This window comes from Miniopterus natalensis, chromosome 17 (genome assembly GCF_054644295.1).
Source record: "Miniopterus natalensis isolate mMinNat1 chromosome 17, mMinNat1.hap1, whole genome shotgun sequence".
NCBI lineage: Eukaryota > Metazoa > Chordata > Mammalia > Chiroptera > Miniopteridae > Miniopterus > Miniopterus natalensis.
Genome location: NC_142097.1, coordinates 23736531 through 23753819, shown reverse-complemented (window position 1 = coordinate 23753819; position 17289 = coordinate 23736531). Strand labels below are relative to the sequence as shown.

Here is a 17289-nt window from a genome sequence, read left to right as displayed (position 1 = left end):
GCCCTGTGCTGCCAACAGCCTTGCCCACTGTGCCCCCGCCTGTGGGGCAGCAGCCGCTCCTTTTAATGAGAGCATTCCCTATGGGAAGGGGCCTGGCCCCTTAAGGAGGAAGTGTGTGGGTGACAGAAGCTGCATCGATACTGGCAGTGGTAGAAATCCAGGGAGATAGGAAAGAGAACCTCTGAGGCTTCTGAGCATGAATCATCTTCCTACCCAGGGGAAGAAGTCATACCTGGGAAAAGAGAACAAACTCAAGACACAGACAGAAAGCCTACAAACCAGGGACATCTTTTCAACCACATACTATCGAGAAAGAAATATGAGAGACCCCCACCGCTGGAAAAAATGTTCAATGTCATGAACATCTCCATGAGGCAGATGCTCTGTCTTGGCCTTGTCTGGATCCTCCCTTCATGTCTCACTGCTCCACATACAGAGTAGTCAAGTTCAACTATTGTTTGTTGAGACCAAGGTTGGACAGGCTGGAATAGACTCTACTTTCATTTTCTGCAAGGGTGGACAGGGAGGGCTCACTTTGGGACCTCAGAGGCAGGGAGCAGTGTGAATCAGCTCCCTTGGCAGCCCTGGACAAGCTAAGCCAGGAGATGGGGAGCGGGTATCTCCAGTTGTAGGAGCCTTGGGAATTCCTTAAGAAAGCAGCAGGCGAGACCGGTGGTTTTCAGTCCTTGACTGCAATACCGGCCAGCTCACACACTTCATGTTAATGTGTGTGTTATATAGCCGCGTCTTATTTATTAATCTTCTCAACATAATATTGGAGTATAAGCACTTGTCTTGTTTCTCACATACTTCTAGAAGTGTTGGTGAAGAGGCAGCGAAGAGAAAACTTCACCCAGCCCTATTCCCAGAAATTCATTGCTTAAGAAAAGTCAAGATAGAGCTATTATTTTCTAACTTGCTGTGTGACCTTGGGAAAGTCGCTTTACCTCTCTGGCCCTTCATTTCCTCATGCAGATTGAAAAGGTTAGATTAGATCATCTCACAGTTGATTTCCAGTCTGGATTGACTGGATTGACTATTTAGAGAAGACGGTGAAATCAGATAGGAAGAGGTGTGATGACAAGCCCAGCTCCATGGACTGAGTCTCATTAGACCAGGCTTCAAAATCATAACCAACAGATATTGAAAGTATACAAGTACTAGGCACTATGCTGGGTGCTTGGCATTAATTTGCCTATTTAATCCTCACATTAAAAAACTATAAGATAATTAGTATTGTAATAAGGTGTGGCAGTGGTTCTCAAAGTGTGGTCTCCAGACCAGCAGCATCGACATCACTCAGAAATGTGTTAGAAATGCAGTTTCTCAGGTCCATGCCAGACCATCTGAAACTCTGAGGGTGGGCCCAGCCACCCTTGTTTGACAGGTCAATCTGACTCATGTTTGGAGCCCACGTTCACCATTCTAACACCATGGCCCCCTTTAGCTGGCCTCCTCCTACCACTGAGTTAGTAAGGAAAAGAGGCAGAGAGTGGGCTTCTTCCTGTCCCAGCCCAAGGCCTCCCTGGCACCTAACACACTGCCTGGCCCAGGAAGGTGCTCAGTGAGGGTTTGTTGAATGAACCGAATGACCCTGAGACCATCTTCCTCCTTGGGTGGCTGAGCCTCAACTAAACCAGCCCAGGGGTTCCAAGAAGCCCAAAGCTGAGGTGGTACGGAGTGCCAAGAGTGGAGGGGCTGGGAGAAACCAAAGCCCCAGGCCCTCCTTTATAGGGGATTGGAAAGGGGGGATTCTAACATCGAATCAGGGTGAACTACACTGGGCACCCTTAAGAGGTGGGAGTCTTGGGGTTACCTTAGTCAGCATCTTCCCCAATCTGTTTTCTACCTTGACTGTTGTTATAACTCTCTTACTGCCACTGAAGCTCCTTAGCACGAGCTCTTGGCATCTTATAAAGAGCACGTGGTCATCTGGGGACAACCCACCTTCTTTCCCACCTAGAAAGTCTTCCTCCTTCCTTCCCCCCTTCCTAATGGGATTGATGGAGCTCAGTATGTGCCTGGTCTGTTGGGGGAGGACATTCTGGACACGAATGAGAGCCTTTGGGTCAAGATGCCGGGAGCTCCCACTTTCATGTGGAAGTGCTTTGTTACCCAAAGTCACTGTGTGCCCTATCGGATGTCAAGGGCACACGAGAACATGATGTGAGCCTCTTAAGGACAAGAATCTCTGAATTGTGAGTAGAAGCCACGGTGGCCGGCTCACTCTCCGATCTCCTGCTTTTGACGGAGTGTGGGTTTTCAGGAGGGCTGCTGAACGGGGAGGCCTGTGTGAGAGGGCTGCAGTGGAAGAGTGGGGTTGATGTAAACACACTCTTAAAGGTTCCCTGGTGTGGAACTTCCTGTGGCTGCTCTTATGAGAACCACAGACATGAGCTAATAAAGAAGCCTAAGATGCTTCCCACTGTACTGGCCCCAGATTTATTCATCCCTCTCTGGGATCCCGGGGTGACCATGTGCACTAAATAGTAGAAGGGGTCTGGTAACATCTGTCACTACACTGGACTCTCAGAGAAAGGTCTTCATCAGAAAAGCTGAGCAGAAAAGCCCCACTGTAGACCTCTACCCACCCCAAAAAGGAGCACAGGGACCCTGTCATCCCCGGCATCATATGTGGTCAAACATCCCCCATTCATCTGGGTCACCCCTCTTCACATAGCAGAGATACAGACCAACAATCCAGAAGGGACTACTTAGGCATCAAGAGCCAGAGCAAATGCGCTTTATTGTTCTGCTAATAGAAGCCCTCTGTCACATTTCAGAACCCACTGAAACAGCACTCAGAAGAAAGCCGTGACCCAAGAGGCAGCCTGAGAGCAGAGACCCTGGCGCCCTTTGAAATGATGAGGAGTTGAGGCCTTCAGGAGCAGCCAGCCTTAGTGACAGGCTTTGAGAAACTTTATGGCATGTATCTGCAGTGAGGCCTCTCAGGCCCAGGCCCTGGGCTCTGCATGAAGTGAAGGGACTGGGCTTTAGGGTTAGGGTTAAGTAGAGGCCAACTCCAAGCCCTAGAGACAATGGCCTTGACTTTCTGGACCAGGCCATCTCAGAACCTGCCTCCCGGGCAGGGCACACAAATGGGGCGGGGGCTGCAGGTTGTCCGGGCTGCGCCAGGACCACAGGAGGCCATTGGAAGACAGGGGACGCATGACTTCGAGGGCGAGGGTTCAGGAGCACATGGGTTACAGGGCAGCCTAGAAGAAAGAAAAAAATCAGATTAGTATGATTTTCCAGTTGCTGTTTGCAATAACTCAGAGCACCTTAAAAATCACCTAGTCCTGCCCCCATTGTTTTACCAAAAGGGAAACAACAGAGGCCCAGGGAGAAAAGAGATTTGCCAGGGTCATGTGATGAATTTGAAACAAGACCAGAATGAAAACCCAGGGCTCCTAGCTGGGCTCTTCCCAGGCAGCATGCTGTCCCCCCAGAACTTTGTAGATTGCATTCAGAAGAGAAGAGCACGCAGTGACACTCACTTGCAGTCCTCGCTCTCCAGCAGGCCCCGGTACGTGTTGATCTCACACTCCAGCCGGGCCCGGACGTCCAGCAGCACCTGGTACTCCTGGTTCTGCCGCTCCAGGTCACCCCGGATCTCGGCCAGCTGGGCCTCCACGTTGGTGATCATGCACTGCATCTGGGCCAGCTGGGAACTGTAGCGGGCCTCGGTTTCCGCCAGGGTCGATTCCAAAGCATCTCTCTATGAGGGCAAGGATTGTGTAGGGAGGAAGAAGGTTCGAGATCAGAGAAGGAGCAAAGAAGATGCAGCTAATCCATCTGGGTCTCACTGAGGTCTCAGAATCCTCTGAGAACAGAGCTCAGAGAATCACTTTGAGCCAGAATGAACCACAACCAGACATCTCATTTGAGATGAGCCAATTAGCTCCTGTAGCCATCTCGGTCTAGAGAGTCTAACCCTAAATATAGTATTTCTGAGTAACTGATAATTACGCAGAATGATTCTGCCTACACAAATACAGGAGCTGCTGCCTGGACATGTCAGTCGCTACAGGCCTCCTGTCTTTTACCACTGGGACATTTGTGAATGGGGCTGGGCCCTCGTTCCCTCTTCTCTGCACAGAAAATCTCTGATGCTCAAGAACTTGAACCACTAGAGCCTGCCTGTGTGGTCAAAGCATGGAAGTTGGGGGCTCATGCGCAGCTAGGCTTGTTCCCCAGCAGCCTCAGGACTCACCATGCTCTGTTGGGCCTGCAGCTCGATCTCCAGGGAATTGACTGTGCGTCTCAGCTCGATGATCTCTGCCTGGCAGGTCTGCAGCTGCTCTGAGCTGGACACCACCTGCTGGTTCAGCTCCTCGGTCTGAAACATTCACACACGGGACCCGGTCAGGATCACTGGGGACGCACTGGGATTCAAACTCGGGTTTCTTGATTGGAAGCCCCAAGGTCACTTCTGTGTGACCCACGGTGTGTCTCTATTGACTATTTCCAGGTACCTACCTGGGTGTTGAACCAGTCTTCAGCATCCCGGCGGTTATTCTCTACCAGGGTCTCATACTGGCACCTCATCTCATCCAGAACGCGGTTCAGGTCAACAGGTGGGGCAGCGTCCACCTCGACGTTGAGCCGGTCACCAAGCTGGCAGCGCAGTGAGTTTACTTCCTGTGGCATAGACCAGGGTCAGCACTAACTTTCCCAGCTGGCTGCCTCACTCACCCTCCTCCCTCACACCTACCTGCTCCCCATGCTCACCTGCTCCCCCATGCTCACCTGCTCCCCATGCTCACCTACTCCCCCATGCTCACCTGCTCCCCATGCTCACCTGCTCCCCATGCTCACCTGCTCCCCATGCTCACCTGCTCCCCATGCTCACCTACTCCCCCATGCTCACCTGCTCCCCATGCTCACCTGCTCCCCATGCTCACCTGCTCCCCATGCTCACCTACTCCCCATGCTCACCTGCTCCCCATGCTCACCTACTCCCCCATGCTCACCTGCTCCCCATGCTCACCTACTCCCCTACACTCACCCCCATGCTCACCTCCCCCATGCTCACTCCTATATTCACCCCCATGCTCACCTATATTCACCCCCATGCTCACCTCCCCATACTTACCTCCTCATGGTTCTTCTTGAGGCAGAGCAGCTCCTCCTTCAGGGACTCCACCTGGGCCTCCAGGTCGGCCTTGCACAGAGTCAGATCATCCAGGATCCTGCGCAAGCCGTTCATGTCTGATTCCACCAGCTGCCTCATGGACACCTCCATCTCATACCTGGAAGGCACATAACAGGGCACCTGAAGCTGCATTTCCTTTTTATATCTAAGTCAGATCCCACCCAGACTGGCCTGGTACTGAATGTCCATCTTAATGTCTCAGTGACTTAGTGCGGCCAGAACCCTAAGTCTGGGCATCTCCAGCATCCAGTTCTACCAGCCTCCAACCAAGGGGTAAACAAGACAACTCACTTGGTCCTGAAATCATCCGCCGCCAGCTTGGCATTGTCGATCTGAACCACCAGCCTGGCGTTCTCTGCCTTGGTGCACAGGGTCTGGGGGAAAATAGTTACTTCAGTGAAAGAAAGGACAGTCTGCCGGCTGGAGTGCCCCAAAGCTGGCATGAGCTGCCTTTGGAGAATCCCTGGACTCTTGGCAGCTGAGGCTCCATGGAGGCTCATGGGCATGCTGCATGGATCAGAGTAGGAGACCACTAAGGTCCTTTCCAGTACAGTGCATGTGTGACCTGTAACCTGGAATAGAGAAAGGGAGGTGTGGAAATGCTACAGGTGGCTTCCTCTTGCCTTCCTATCATCCAGGCACTGGGGTCTCTGGGCAGGTTATTACCAACAGCATACTCTGTGATTCCTTGGTCATAAATGGGCCTTCTCAGGAGCCAGCTGTGACTTTCAGAGGATGTGGGCTGGGCAAGAATGAAACTTCCAACAGGCTTTTCCTTTCCTGAATTAGTTCTAGGAAACCTGACCTGCACAAACACATGAATTCAATCCCCTTCCCTTGAAGGGGTAGGGGGAAGAGTGGGCCTATGGCACCACAAGTCACACAACCAATTAGTTCACAGAGCCATGTTCAAGCTCTGGCTCTACTAACTGCCAGCTGGACCACTTTGAATAAGTCACTTAACCAGCCTGAGCCTCAGTGTTCTCGTCTGTTAAATGAGCTGATGATACCTCCCTCATAGATTACTGGGAGAAGCAAATGAGGCCATATGCTCTGTGACCTCTGAAGTGCCCCACGGGAGCAGGGCCACCACCACAGATGTTCTGGCTTCCAGTCCAGTGCTGGTGACACCAGCCTCCTGAGCAGCCAACACCACTCTAAACCCCTTACCTTCTTCTGGAGCTCCTCGATGGTCCGGAAGTGGGACTGGTAGTCAGGGCACATGTAGGGCACCTGCTGTTCACACCACTCGCGGATGCGGCTCTCCAGGCTGGCGTTCTCCTGCTCCAGCTGGCGCACCTTCTCCAGGTAGCTGGCCAGGCGGTCGTTTAGGAACTGCATGGTCTCCTTCTCGCTGCCAGTGAGGATGCCCTCCCCAAACCAGCCCCCACCCACGCTGTAGCTGGTGGCAAAGCCTCCAGATGGGAGGCAGAGAGCAGGGAGGCAGCTGGCAGCCCTGCAGCTGCTCCTGCCCAGCCCAACTGAGCTCGTAGAGAAACTCCGGGCCCCCCGGGAGAGGCTCGGGAGCTTGCAAGAGCTGCTGGAGTACACGGTGGACATGCGAGGCAAGCCCCCATGGGCACCTCCAAGGCCCTTGAGAGACCCTGAAGAAAAGCTGGCCTTGAGACATTTGGAAGCCATGGCCTCAGCAGCCGGGACACAAGTGACAGATCTTTGTGGCTGGACACCCCCTGCTGCGGAGATGCAGCTCCTCTCCTGGGTTTATATCTGGGCCCCAGTGGGCGTCGGCCCTTACAAAGTGTTTTCTCCTTGTAAAGTTCATACCACTTTCTATCCGAACCCCTCATTAACCTGCTATTCAGTTTCCTGTGAACATTTCTTGGCCTCGTAAAAAAGGAGCCCCGTTGGACTGGCGGCCACGTTGAGACTCATCTCCACCACCCAGTGTTGCTGGGAAGACCAAGTCTCCATCAGTTCTTCAAAGGGGCCTGTCATCAGAGCCCAGACCTCAGCCTCCTCATTAAGAGGTGTGGGAGTCCAGTGCAGCCTTGACTTTCTCCAGTATTGTCTTCTTTTATGGGCCCGGGGGAGTAGAGGAGGCCTCTGGGCTGGCTCCTGGGCTTTGGAAGGGCAAGTCTGGTTGTTGCATGAAGGTACGGCCTCAAGCCCAAGGAGACAGACAGGCTCAAGAGCGGCTCAGGAAATATGACTATGATAACCTCTATTACAGTTTCCCTAGGATTGTTCTGGTTTTGGTGCTGAAAGCCTCAGATCCTTGGAAACCCCTTAGTCCTGGGCAAATGGTTCAGTTGGTCACCCTGGACACAGCAGAGCCTTGGTGGACACAGCCCCACTCCCACCCATGCCAGGAAGTCCGTTCTGGTTGTGAGCCTCAGCTCCAGCCAAAATGACTAGAGGTCGGCTAACTGGGCACCTGCCTGTGGTGACACCTCATGTGTAGGAAGGTGTCTTCCTAGGCCCTGGTTGTAAAATGGAGAAGCCTCTGGTTGCCTGGGGCCAGGCAGAGTGGTCATGACTAACAGGCCTCCTCAGAAGACACAAAGAGCCTGGCCTTCGGAGTTTTATCTCTGCTACAGGAGTTCTCTGGACTAATGCCCAGAAAGCTTGACAAGGGTGGGTTATTTGCTCAGAAAATCCAATCTGTCAAGCAAGTGGGACCTGGAAGAGGGGCTGGGAGCTGAATGAGAGGCAGGTGGGACTTGCCTTCTGCTCTGCCCTGTGGCCTGGGGTCCTGCTTACTCTTCTAGGAAGATGCATTCTCTTTCCCATCAGGAGAATGACCGTGAGCTGAGCACCAGCAGCCTTGCAGGCGGGGTGCTCAGTGCTTTCTCTTGCGTAGTCTCACTTAATCCACATGTTGCCCTGTGAGCCCGAGCTCGTTATTCCCATCTCAAAGCTGAGGAAACCAAGACTCAGGGATGATCAAAGCTTGCTAAAGTGCCACCAGCTAGTGACAGGTACAACCAATATGCCAACCTGAGACTGGCCTGGCTCTCTCCACCACACCACCAGCCTCCACTGCGGCTGCAGAATCCAGCCCCAGGCTGCTGGATGTGGTCGGGCTCTGGGACAACTGAAAGGACGGAATAGAGTGGACTCCACAAAGGGATGGCCGGCAGCCTCTGGTGTCTCAGGAGAAGCAGCACAGCATCATGGTTACCTGTGGATTCCGTGGGTTCGAATTCCAGCCCCGCCACGTACCAATTGTGTGGCTAAACTTCTCTCCATCTCTCTCTATTCCCTCCTCTGTAAACTGGAGAGAAGGTAATAGCCCCTGCTTCCTAAGGCTGCTTTGAGGATTCCATGAGTGTGAAGTCTCTAGAACAGCACCTGCTCATGGTACGTGCTCAGTAAGGGCAGCCGCTAAGATCGCTGGTCCCCACGCTTGTGGAGTCTTGTTGTAGTCACACCGTCGATACTAAACAGCTGTCACTAGGGAGTGTGGACAGTCTCTGAGCACACAGGCCACCATCCCACGGGCCAGGTGCATGTGTTTGGGGCCCTCAGATACACAGTTTCCATGAGTCACCGTGCCCTTCCCACACCTGGGGGACTGTGTGACCAGCACCCACCCAGCGCCAGCCCAGGCCCCCATTGGCTGCCTCAGCCTCTCCTCCCTGGAAATCCACGCCCCAGTGCAAGGATTCAGCTGAGCTGAGAACCTGGCTGTACCTCCTTAGGTGTTTGTGCTTCCCACCCAGGTGGGTACAGAGCTCCACCCAAGCCCTGCTAAGCCGAAGCCTCCTGGAACCACCCAGGAGCCCAGAGAAGATACACCAGTAGAGGCCAGGAAGCCACATGCTGTTTATACAGCCCTGGGGGTCACATGGTTTCCCAGGCAGGGCTCCGAACCTGTGCTACCTGCAAGCGATTTCTCTCCCCCACACAGACCTATTAATAACAAGGTTAATGGTACGGCCATCATTCACTGAGCACTTAGCACCTGCTGGGCTCCATGCTGAGCTCTCTCCAGGCATTCTCCCATTCACTCCTTACAACAACCTCATGAGACTGGCATTGCCAGTATCCTCATTTAATAGATTAATAAACTGAGGCTTGGGGTGTTTCAGGAGCCTGCCCCCTGCTCCAGCCCTGCTGTGCCCTACCAGCTCCAAACACTCATGGCAGTGACTGGTGGTTGATCTGTTGGCCCCCCATTCACTGATATCCTCAAATTGTCTTGTGTTTCAGCCCTATCTTCCCATGGAGACTGTAAGTTCTTGGGGGCAAGGACTCACCTGGTACTTCTTTTGAAACCTCTGCAGTGTCAAGCACAGTGTTGGGCTTCTAAATGTCTCACATGAATGAATGAATGAATGAATTGAATGAATGAATGAATGAATGAATGAATGCTTTGCCCATGGTGAGTTGTGCTAAGTACAGAAGCAAAGAAAAGATTTTGAGAGGAAGGGAGCATAGAAATGATGGGAATGAGGAAAGAAGGAGAGAAAGTGGGTAGAGAACTGAGAGAGAAAGACACGGTACTTCCAAAGCCAGCCTTACTGTCCTTACTCTTATAGATGAGGGAGCTGAGGCTGAGTGATAAAGGAGATAAGGCTTCTCCGTGTAGGTGAGCAGCACCTGCTCAGACCAACTAGCCTCTTTGGCAGAGAAAAACATGTTCTCTGGGCCAAAAGCCATTCTGCCCAAAGGGAGACAAGATCATAAGCCAATTCAGTGTGAAAAAGTGTGGCTAAAAATTTTTGATAAGTTTTTTTAGATAATTTTATAAAACATGTAAGTAATATTTTTAAAGCTATGGGTTATCCTGTAAACTGATCTGGTCCCTTTCCATTCTTTCTTAACATTCTTTTTAATAGAACAAAATAAATGCCTAGAACCCATTACCAGCAAGAACTAAAGTCATTGGCAAGTATCCTAATAACTTTCCCTACAGGACCTTCGCACTCTGCTCAGTTGGGGCCTGCACTGTCCCCAGAACATGCCACGAATATACTTGGCCATGCTCTCAAATTCCCTTTGCCTTCCTTCCTCCCTCTTCTGCCCATCCATCAAGGTTTCCATCAGTACTAAATATCCCCTCAGCCTTTCCTGGTTGTCCCAGCTCTTAGAGATCTGTGCCCCTCTTGGGGACCTGACAGCCTGCCCACACCCACACCTGCCATCCCTGGTGCCCTGGGGTGGTACTTGGGTGGTCTCCTAACCTGGACCGTTGGCCCCTTGGGAACTGTGCCTGTTCTCCACTGTTTGGTCAATTGTCCTCCAAGCCTGCTTCTCCGTAATGAGCCCCTGCATCAGCACTGGGTTTTCCATGCACCAGGTGCTCAGTGCCTGTCTGTTGACTGAAGTCTGCCACTTGCTGTGTCAACGTCCAGTCCACAAGAGTGTTGAATTCTGGTGTGCACACTGGTTCATGATTTACACTGTAACTCAGTATGTGAAGTTGAGAGTAGGAGGGAGCTCCTTAACCAACACACTTTAAACAATTTAATAAAAAGCTAGACAAAGCTACATAAATAAATTGCCCATGACACACGGGCCTGTTTGAGTGCAGAAGATGAGGCTGTGAATGTTCTCTGCAAACTGTAGAGTGTGTGTAGAAAGGGAATGCACTGCACAGTGCAAGGAGTTGACATGTGATTGTCAGGTCACAACCCTGTGCAGTCTGTCTGTCCGCTCCAACATGGTAGCCAGACAGCTCAAGCTGTAGCCAGAACAGGAAGCTCAGTCCCATCCCTGGCTGTTTCCACGTAGCAACAAACAGGAGCGGCGCGCTCTGCATGCCTGGCTGCCCACCTCTCATCTCCTGCACCTCAGGCATGAGCCAGGAATTGCAGACCACAGGCCCCAGAGCAGGAGTGCGAGGCACAGAGAGCTGCAGGGCAGGAGGAGAGCGAGACCATGTGGAAGGGCCCCCTGCGGCAATGCCAAGTGGGTCCTCTGAGTCCAAGGCCTTCGGTTCACTGTCCAGCTCCAAGGGTGCTGCTGGCCAACAGAGCAGGCTCCACCAGAGTCCTGCCATGTAACCAAGCTAAAACCTTGGGCCCACCTGGGGGAATTCCCATTCTCCACACTCAGCTCAGGGGCTCTTCATTTAACACTAATGCTCACAGCTAGCACTTCCCGGGTGCTGTACATACATTGAGCCTCCTGCAGCCCCATTTCACAGATGAACCAGCCGATACTAAAGAGGTCACATGACATGACTAGACACCCACTGCCAAACACAGAGCTAAGTTCAATACGGGATGCTCCAACCTGCCCCTGTGCATCTTCCCCTAAGGTCTGAGATGTGTTTGCTGCACCCCTGGTTGAGCACCAAATTCCTGGTGACATCACTCAAGGCCATGTCTTTCCCATGGAGGTCTTGGGCTCAAGGTAGAACCCAGATGCAGAAAAGAAGAGACAGACTCAGAGACAGACACGGAGAGAGGGTGAGAACCTGTGTGCTGGGGAGAGCACCAGAGTTAGAGTCGGAAAGGCTAAGCAATGGCCTTCTCTCTCACCACTGTGTGGCCTGGGGCAAGTCACTGCCCTCTCTGGGCCTGTGTTCTCAACTAAAGAATGAGCCCGGCCGGGCATGGCTCAGCGGTTGAGAGTCGACCTAGGATCCAGGCTATCGGGGTTCGATTCCCGGTCAGGGCACATGCCCAGGTTGCAGGCTCAATCAATGACTTTATCATCATTGATGTTTCTATCTCTCTCTCTCCCTCTCCTTTCCTCTCTCTGAAATCAATAAAGATATATTAAAAAAAAAAAAAAAAAGAATGAGGCAGGAGACAAAGTAAGCATAAGGGCCTCAGGCTTCTCACAGGCCATGCTCCTCTGATCAGAGGGATGCAGGGCTTGGCATGGTTAAGCTCAATGCCCAGTTGTGCAGGGCTCAAACAACAGAATCTGGGCACTCTGAACTCTGTCCCATTGTGAGCTTCCCTCCCCCTGCTCCATGTCCAACCCCCCCCACCTCCACTTCAATATCCCCACCACCTTTCACTTCAGCTCTGTAGCCAGTGTGGCAGATATTAATTCACCTCCCACCTTCACACCCCAGGTCACTCCAGCTCCCCTCCCTGAGGTGGTTGGCCCAGGCTGGCAGCCTAGAGTTTGCCTCTCTCTGGTTGGTCCTAGAACCCCCTCTCCTGATCTGTCCCCAGTGTCAGGCCTGAGGGTAGGTGAGCAGGGTAAAGGGAGTTGAAAAGGGAGAAGCTAAAGGGAAGGGAGAGATAACCACCAGATTCAGGTAGGGCTACTAAAGAAGATTCGCCTGGGAGCCTTTTCCTCTTCTGTGGTCAACTCATGTGGGTACCCATAGGCAGGGCCCACAAGCCAGTGGATTATGGCCAGCGCCCACCCTGATTGGGTCAGTATCTGATCTCACAGACTGGGGCCTGAGTTATCGGTGTTATTGAATAATTTTATTACCCCATCACTTCTTATCACTCAAAGCCAGAGAAGACAGACCTGAAACCAAAACCCACATTAGTGCAACCCCTGATCAAACACCCCCACTAACTAACCAGGTGAAAATAAACAGAGCCGAGTTTGCTATGCCAAGAGAACACACTTTATTGAGTTAACTTCCAGGGAAACCTAGTTTTGCATGCATAGAAGCAGTGAAGTCCAGAAGCACAATATAAGAAGTATTTTGGTAGAAAAACCTGCTGAGCGGGGAGCTCCTAGAGGGAAGGGGGGTCATTTGGAAACGGGAGCCACAGGGGTGTCCCCCTTCCTGTGGGCCAGGCCTGCCCTGGTGGGCTGGGTGGCTGGTTACAGGGCAGGACTACATGTGCTCCCTGGAGGAAAGGACTTTCCCATCTCTGATCTCCTCGGCGATGGTGCGAATCTAGGTGCAGACATGGGAAGCCGGGGAGCAGGACACGCTGGAGCTGTAGGGAATTCTAACGGCATTCTGTGGCACAAGGGTGGGCAGGCAGCCTGGGAAAATGAAATCCTATCAGATCGTGTGTGGCATTGGGGCATGGCACTGACGTCATGTTAAACAGATTTAGGGGATCAAGTGAGACAGGTGGGTGACAACAACCAACGGCCTCAGACAGTGAGAGGGCTGCAGGGACAATGGTTGGACCCCTGTGAATCACCAAAGTCCAGGACAGGAAGGAATCTCTATTAAGAGGCTTTGGATCAGTCCCCCTTCATCTGTGTGCTAGCCACTTCTGGGCTGCTACTGCCAGTGAGGCACTAAAGGTGGGCCTAGGTGCACCCTCTCCCCAAGCCTGACTCCCCAGGGCCCATCCATGGCCACTCACTTGCAGTCTTCTCCCTCCAGGAGGCAGCGGTAGGTGGCGATCTCCGACTCCAGCCGGGCCTTGACGTCCAGGAGGACCTGGTACTCCTGGTTCTGCCGCTCCAGGTCGCAGCGGATCTCGGCCAGCTGGGACTCCACGTTGCTGATCAGGCACTGCATCTGGGCCAGCTGGGAGCTGTAGCGGGCCTCGGTCTCCGCCAGGGTACATTCCAGGGAGTTCCGCTGCAGTGGGAAAGAAGAGCTGCCAACCAGAGGGAATCCCACCCAGACACCCACAGCCCTGGGATTCTGCGTGCCACTGTGATCACGCCCCATGATCATCTAAGTGCTGAGGCTGGAGGGTCAGGGAGCCCACTTGCCACAAGCAGTGGCCAGCCACTCGGGCAGGGGGCACTCACCATACTGTGCTGGGCCTGCAGCTCAATCTCCAGGGCGTTGACAGTGCGTCTCAGCTCAATGATCTCCGTCTGGCAGCACTGAAGCTGCTCTGAGCTGGACACCACCTGCTGGTTCAGCTCCTCAGTCTGAGAAACATGAGAGGGCCCAACGCGTGGTCAGACCAAGGGAAGCTGCTGTCAAGGGTAACCCCACCCCAGGAGCTAGTTGCCCTGGCTGCCCCAGCCCCACCTGCGTGTTGAACCAGGCCTCCACGTCTCTGCGGTTACTCTCCACCAGGGCCTCATACTGGCATCTCATATCATCCAGGATCTTGTTGAGATCCACTGGGGGGGCGGCATCTACTTCCACATTCAGTCGGTCCCCGAGTTGGCAACGGAGTGCGTTGACTTCCTGCAGGGAGCAGACAAGGTGGCATAAGATGATGAGAAGGATGCTGGATGGGGGGATCGACTGAGCTGCATTCAGACCTTCCTCACTTGGTCGCCAGCTATGTGGCATTAAACAGGATACTGGACCTCTCCAAGCCTCCACCTCCTCAAGGACTTGTGCCTACCTCCTCAGGGGGTTCAGGAGAGTGAAGTGAGATGATGCAAGGACCAGGCAAATAGAATCATTAGCAGGCACTACAGTCCAAATGGAGATTTAGTGTCATGGGCAGGAGTGTGGGATCTGTGTGGCCTTAGGCAAGCGATTTAACCTCTCTGTACCTCGGTTTTCTCATCTGTAGAATGGAGCTTGTAATAGTGTATCCTCCTGGGATTGTTATGAGGATGAAACGAAATGAAAATGAAACACAAAGTGCTTTGCACAGTTCCTGGCACACTAAGTCATAAATAAAGGTCAGCTGGAGTTACCATGGAGGTGGTTGTCACAATTGTTAAGCCCAAGACTTCCCACTGGATGGGAAATATTGGGAGGTCATGTGGCACCAGCCTCACCTCCTCGTGGTTCTTCTTGAGGCAGAGCAGCTCCTCCCTCAGAGACTCCAGCTGGGCCTCTAGGTCGGCCTTGCACAGGGTCAGCTCGTCCAAGATCCTGCGTAGGCCATTCATGTCCGACTCCACCAGCTGCCGCAGGCCCAGCTCCGTCTCGTACCTGCAACACACAGAACCCTGCAAGTCTGCAGCAAAGGAGCCACGCACAGGGAAGGCCCCCTGCCCTGCTATCCAGCTGCAGTAGCTGATTTGGGGTCAGCAGCACGTGGTCCTTTCCCTTGACCCAGAAGGGATCCAGAGCCAATGCTGCAGGCCTCACTCCCACCTCACTGGCTCCCAAGGGCAGGGGATGGAGGCAAAGGAGCAGCTCAGAGACCTCCAGGATCAGGCCTACTCACTTGGTCCGGAAGTCGTCAGCAGCCAGCTTGGCGTTGTCAATTTGCAGGAGCAGCCTGGTATTCTCAGCCTTGGTCAGCAGGATCTGGGGAACAAGGGGCATCCCATGAGCTGGAGAAGGCCAGCAGGGTGGGGGCAGGTGGGAAGGGATAGCACCTTCAGCATCCCCAGCCCTGAGCCCAGGTATAAACGGAGTGTCAGTCCTAGGAGGGATGTCAGTGGCCATCAGTCCTGACATCTGTAACCCCCACAGGGGCACAGTGGGCAACACTAGGGTGAATGGAGATAACCAGGCTGAGCTGGAGTCCAGTTCTGTATCCAACACTGACAGGCTTTGTGATCTTGGGCCAATTGCTGAACCTCCTTAATTTCAACTGCCACATCTGTTCATAGGATCCAGTAATGCCCATCTCTCCAAGTGAGGAATAAATAAGCCATGGAAAGGAGCATGTTAGGCACAGTGCCTGCGCCCAGTAGGGGCTTGGTGCATATTTTTGCCCTTTCTACAGCCAAGACAGCGAGGGAAGGGCAGGAATGGCTGGCAACTGGTTACAAGCAGCAGAGAGGTCTGGGCCCCAGGAAATCAAGGCCCCAAAGAGAAAAGCTTGCCTTGATAGGAGAATTCCCTAAGAGCCATAGTCCCATCTATAGTCCCTTGGTATGAGACAGACCCCCTCCAGGAGCGGGGCTGCCAGGCTAGAGAGGGGCCAGGTCCCCATTACCTTCTGCTGGAGATCCTCGATGGTCTTGAAGTAGGACTGGTAGTCCGGGCAGATGTATGGGATCTGACACTCGCACCACTCTCGGATCTTTGTCTCCAGCTCCGCATTCTCCCGCTCCAGCTGCCGCACCTTCTCCAGGTAGTTGGCCAGGCGGTCATTCAGGAACTGCATAGTCTCCTTCTCGCTGCCATTGAAGGAGCCCTCGCAGAACCAGCCCCCACTGCCAGCAAAGCCAGAGGAGTGGCACCCAGAGGACAGGTAGGAGCCAGGCAAGCAGCTCCCAAGGCCAGAGAGGCCCATCCTGCAGGAGGAGGCAGAGCCCACAGCACCAGCAAGACTGGGGACCCTGCAGGAGCCCACAGAGCGAACAGGGGACACCCGACACATGCCACTTGTTGTGCCACAGAGGCCCTTGATGGACCCAGAAGAGAAGATCGAGGAACAGATCTGCGTGGCCATGATGCTGGAAAAGAAAGATCCCGCTTAGCAAGGAGCTGGGTTCTGGTTCTCAAGGCCTCTCTGGGGCGTTTATATACCCTCTTCGTGGGGTGTTGGTGTGTTACTCTTGGGAAAGCCTATTCCTATTCCAGAAAGCTAATCTCATTAAAACGTGATTTTTGCCACCCATCCAGAATTCCCTGCCTTGTAAAAAAAAAAAAAAAAAATTGTTCAATTTGGTTGGCTAAGTCAGGACTCTCAGCTGTTGTCACTTTGGAGCAGAATATGAATTTTATTGCCTCTTCAAAGACTTTGCACCAGATCCCATAAATCGGGAGTGGCCTCACGAATGACATTTGGTTCCTGCCCTGTCTGTGTGCCTTCCCCTGAGGAGCCCAATCTGTCCATTTGTCACCATCATCTACTACCCCACCCCTCATAGCTGCTGACCTGGGCCTGGGCCACTGGGCTGCTGAAAAAGAAGCAAAGTAAAATTCATGGAGCATCTATTATGTGCCAGGCTACAGTTATTTCATCTACACCTGACAACAGTCCTGGGAAATGGCCAATATTGTCTCCATTTTACCAATGTGGAAACTGAGGCTCAGTATGGTTAGAAAATAAATAAAGGCCTGCTTGAGGTAAACAGACAGTGAATAAAGAACCTAGATCTGAAACCAGGGTTCTCAGGCCCTAAATCCCACACCCTTGTTCCCCACACAACCAAGGTCAAGTGCCACTACCCAGAATTTAGGGACCGGGGACCTAGGTTCAAATCCAGGCTCTGCTGATAATCTGCTGAGCATGTCACCCCCTCTCTGGCCTCCTCGGTGTCTCCATTATGACAGGAGAGATCACCAGCCTACCCTGCATCAAAAGTCAGAAGTAAAAGTGTTTTGAAAACCATCAGGAGCTGTAGAGATGTTGGTTAGGCTAAGAGAACAGTCTTTGGTGGTTGTGTATGGCTGGGGCCAGCAAAGGATCATGGGAGTGAGACTACAAATGGGGCTGCTTTGGAGGGCAGTTCCCTTTGTG

General features: G+C 52.9%; 2 protein-coding genes across 2 annotated transcripts; both read right to left on the bottom strand.

The window, feature by feature from the left end:
- Nucleotides 1–2733: 2733 nt before the first annotated feature.
- On the bottom strand, nt 2734–6820 carry KRT35 (keratin 35). The gene is made up of 7 exons (XM_016215085.2): nt 6326–6820; nt 5447–5529; nt 5096–5252; nt 4480–4641; nt 4214–4339; nt 3498–3718; nt 2734–3215 (listed from the first exon to the last, which is right to left on the bottom strand). Exons 1-7 carry the CDS (start codon nt 6794–6796, stop codon nt 3068–3070), a joined length of 1368 nt encoding a protein of 455 aa, XP_016070571.2. The 5' UTR covers nt 6797–6820; the 3' UTR covers nt 2734–3067.
- A 6176-nt stretch (nt 6821–12996) lies between these two features.
- Nucleotides 12997–16275, bottom strand: KRT36 (keratin 36). The gene is made up of 7 exons (XM_016215089.2): nt 15817–16275; nt 15097–15179; nt 14702–14858; nt 13992–14153; nt 13763–13888; nt 13366–13586; nt 12997–13033 (listed from the first exon to the last, which is right to left on the bottom strand). The coding sequence occupies exons 1-7, from the start codon at nt 16273–16275 to the stop codon at nt 12997–12999; spliced, it is 1245 nt and encodes a 414-aa protein (XP_016070575.2).
- Nucleotides 16276–17289: the final 1014 nt, after the last annotated feature.

Excerpts from the sequence above, each read along its gene's own strand:
- KRT36 (XM_016215089.2), bottom strand. The coding sequence starts at position 16,275 with ATGGCCACGCAGATCTGTTCCTCGATCTTCTCTTCTGGGTCCATCAAG. Across the intron at positions 15,180-15,816 it reads TCGAGGATCTCCAGCAGAAG|ATCCTGCTGACCAAGGCTGA; the intron begins GTAATGGGGACC and ends CTTGTTCCCCAG. Across the intron at positions 13,034-13,365 it reads CTGGAGGGAGAAGACTGCAA|GCTGCCTGCCCACCCTTGTG; the intron begins GTGAGTGGCCAT and ends TCATTTTCCCAG.
- KRT35 (XM_016215085.2), bottom strand. The coding sequence starts at position 6,796 with ATGGCTTCCAAATGTCTCAAGGCCAGCTTTTCTTCAGGGTCTCTCAAG. Across the intron at positions 4,642-5,095 it reads TCAAGAAGAACCATGAGGAG|GAAGTAAACTCACTGCGCTG; the intron begins GTAAGTATGGGG and ends TCTATGCCACAG. Across the intron at positions 3,216-3,497 it reads CTGGAGAGCGAGGACTGCAA|GCTGCCCTGTAACCCATGTG; the intron begins GTGAGTGTCACT and ends TCTTTCTTCTAG.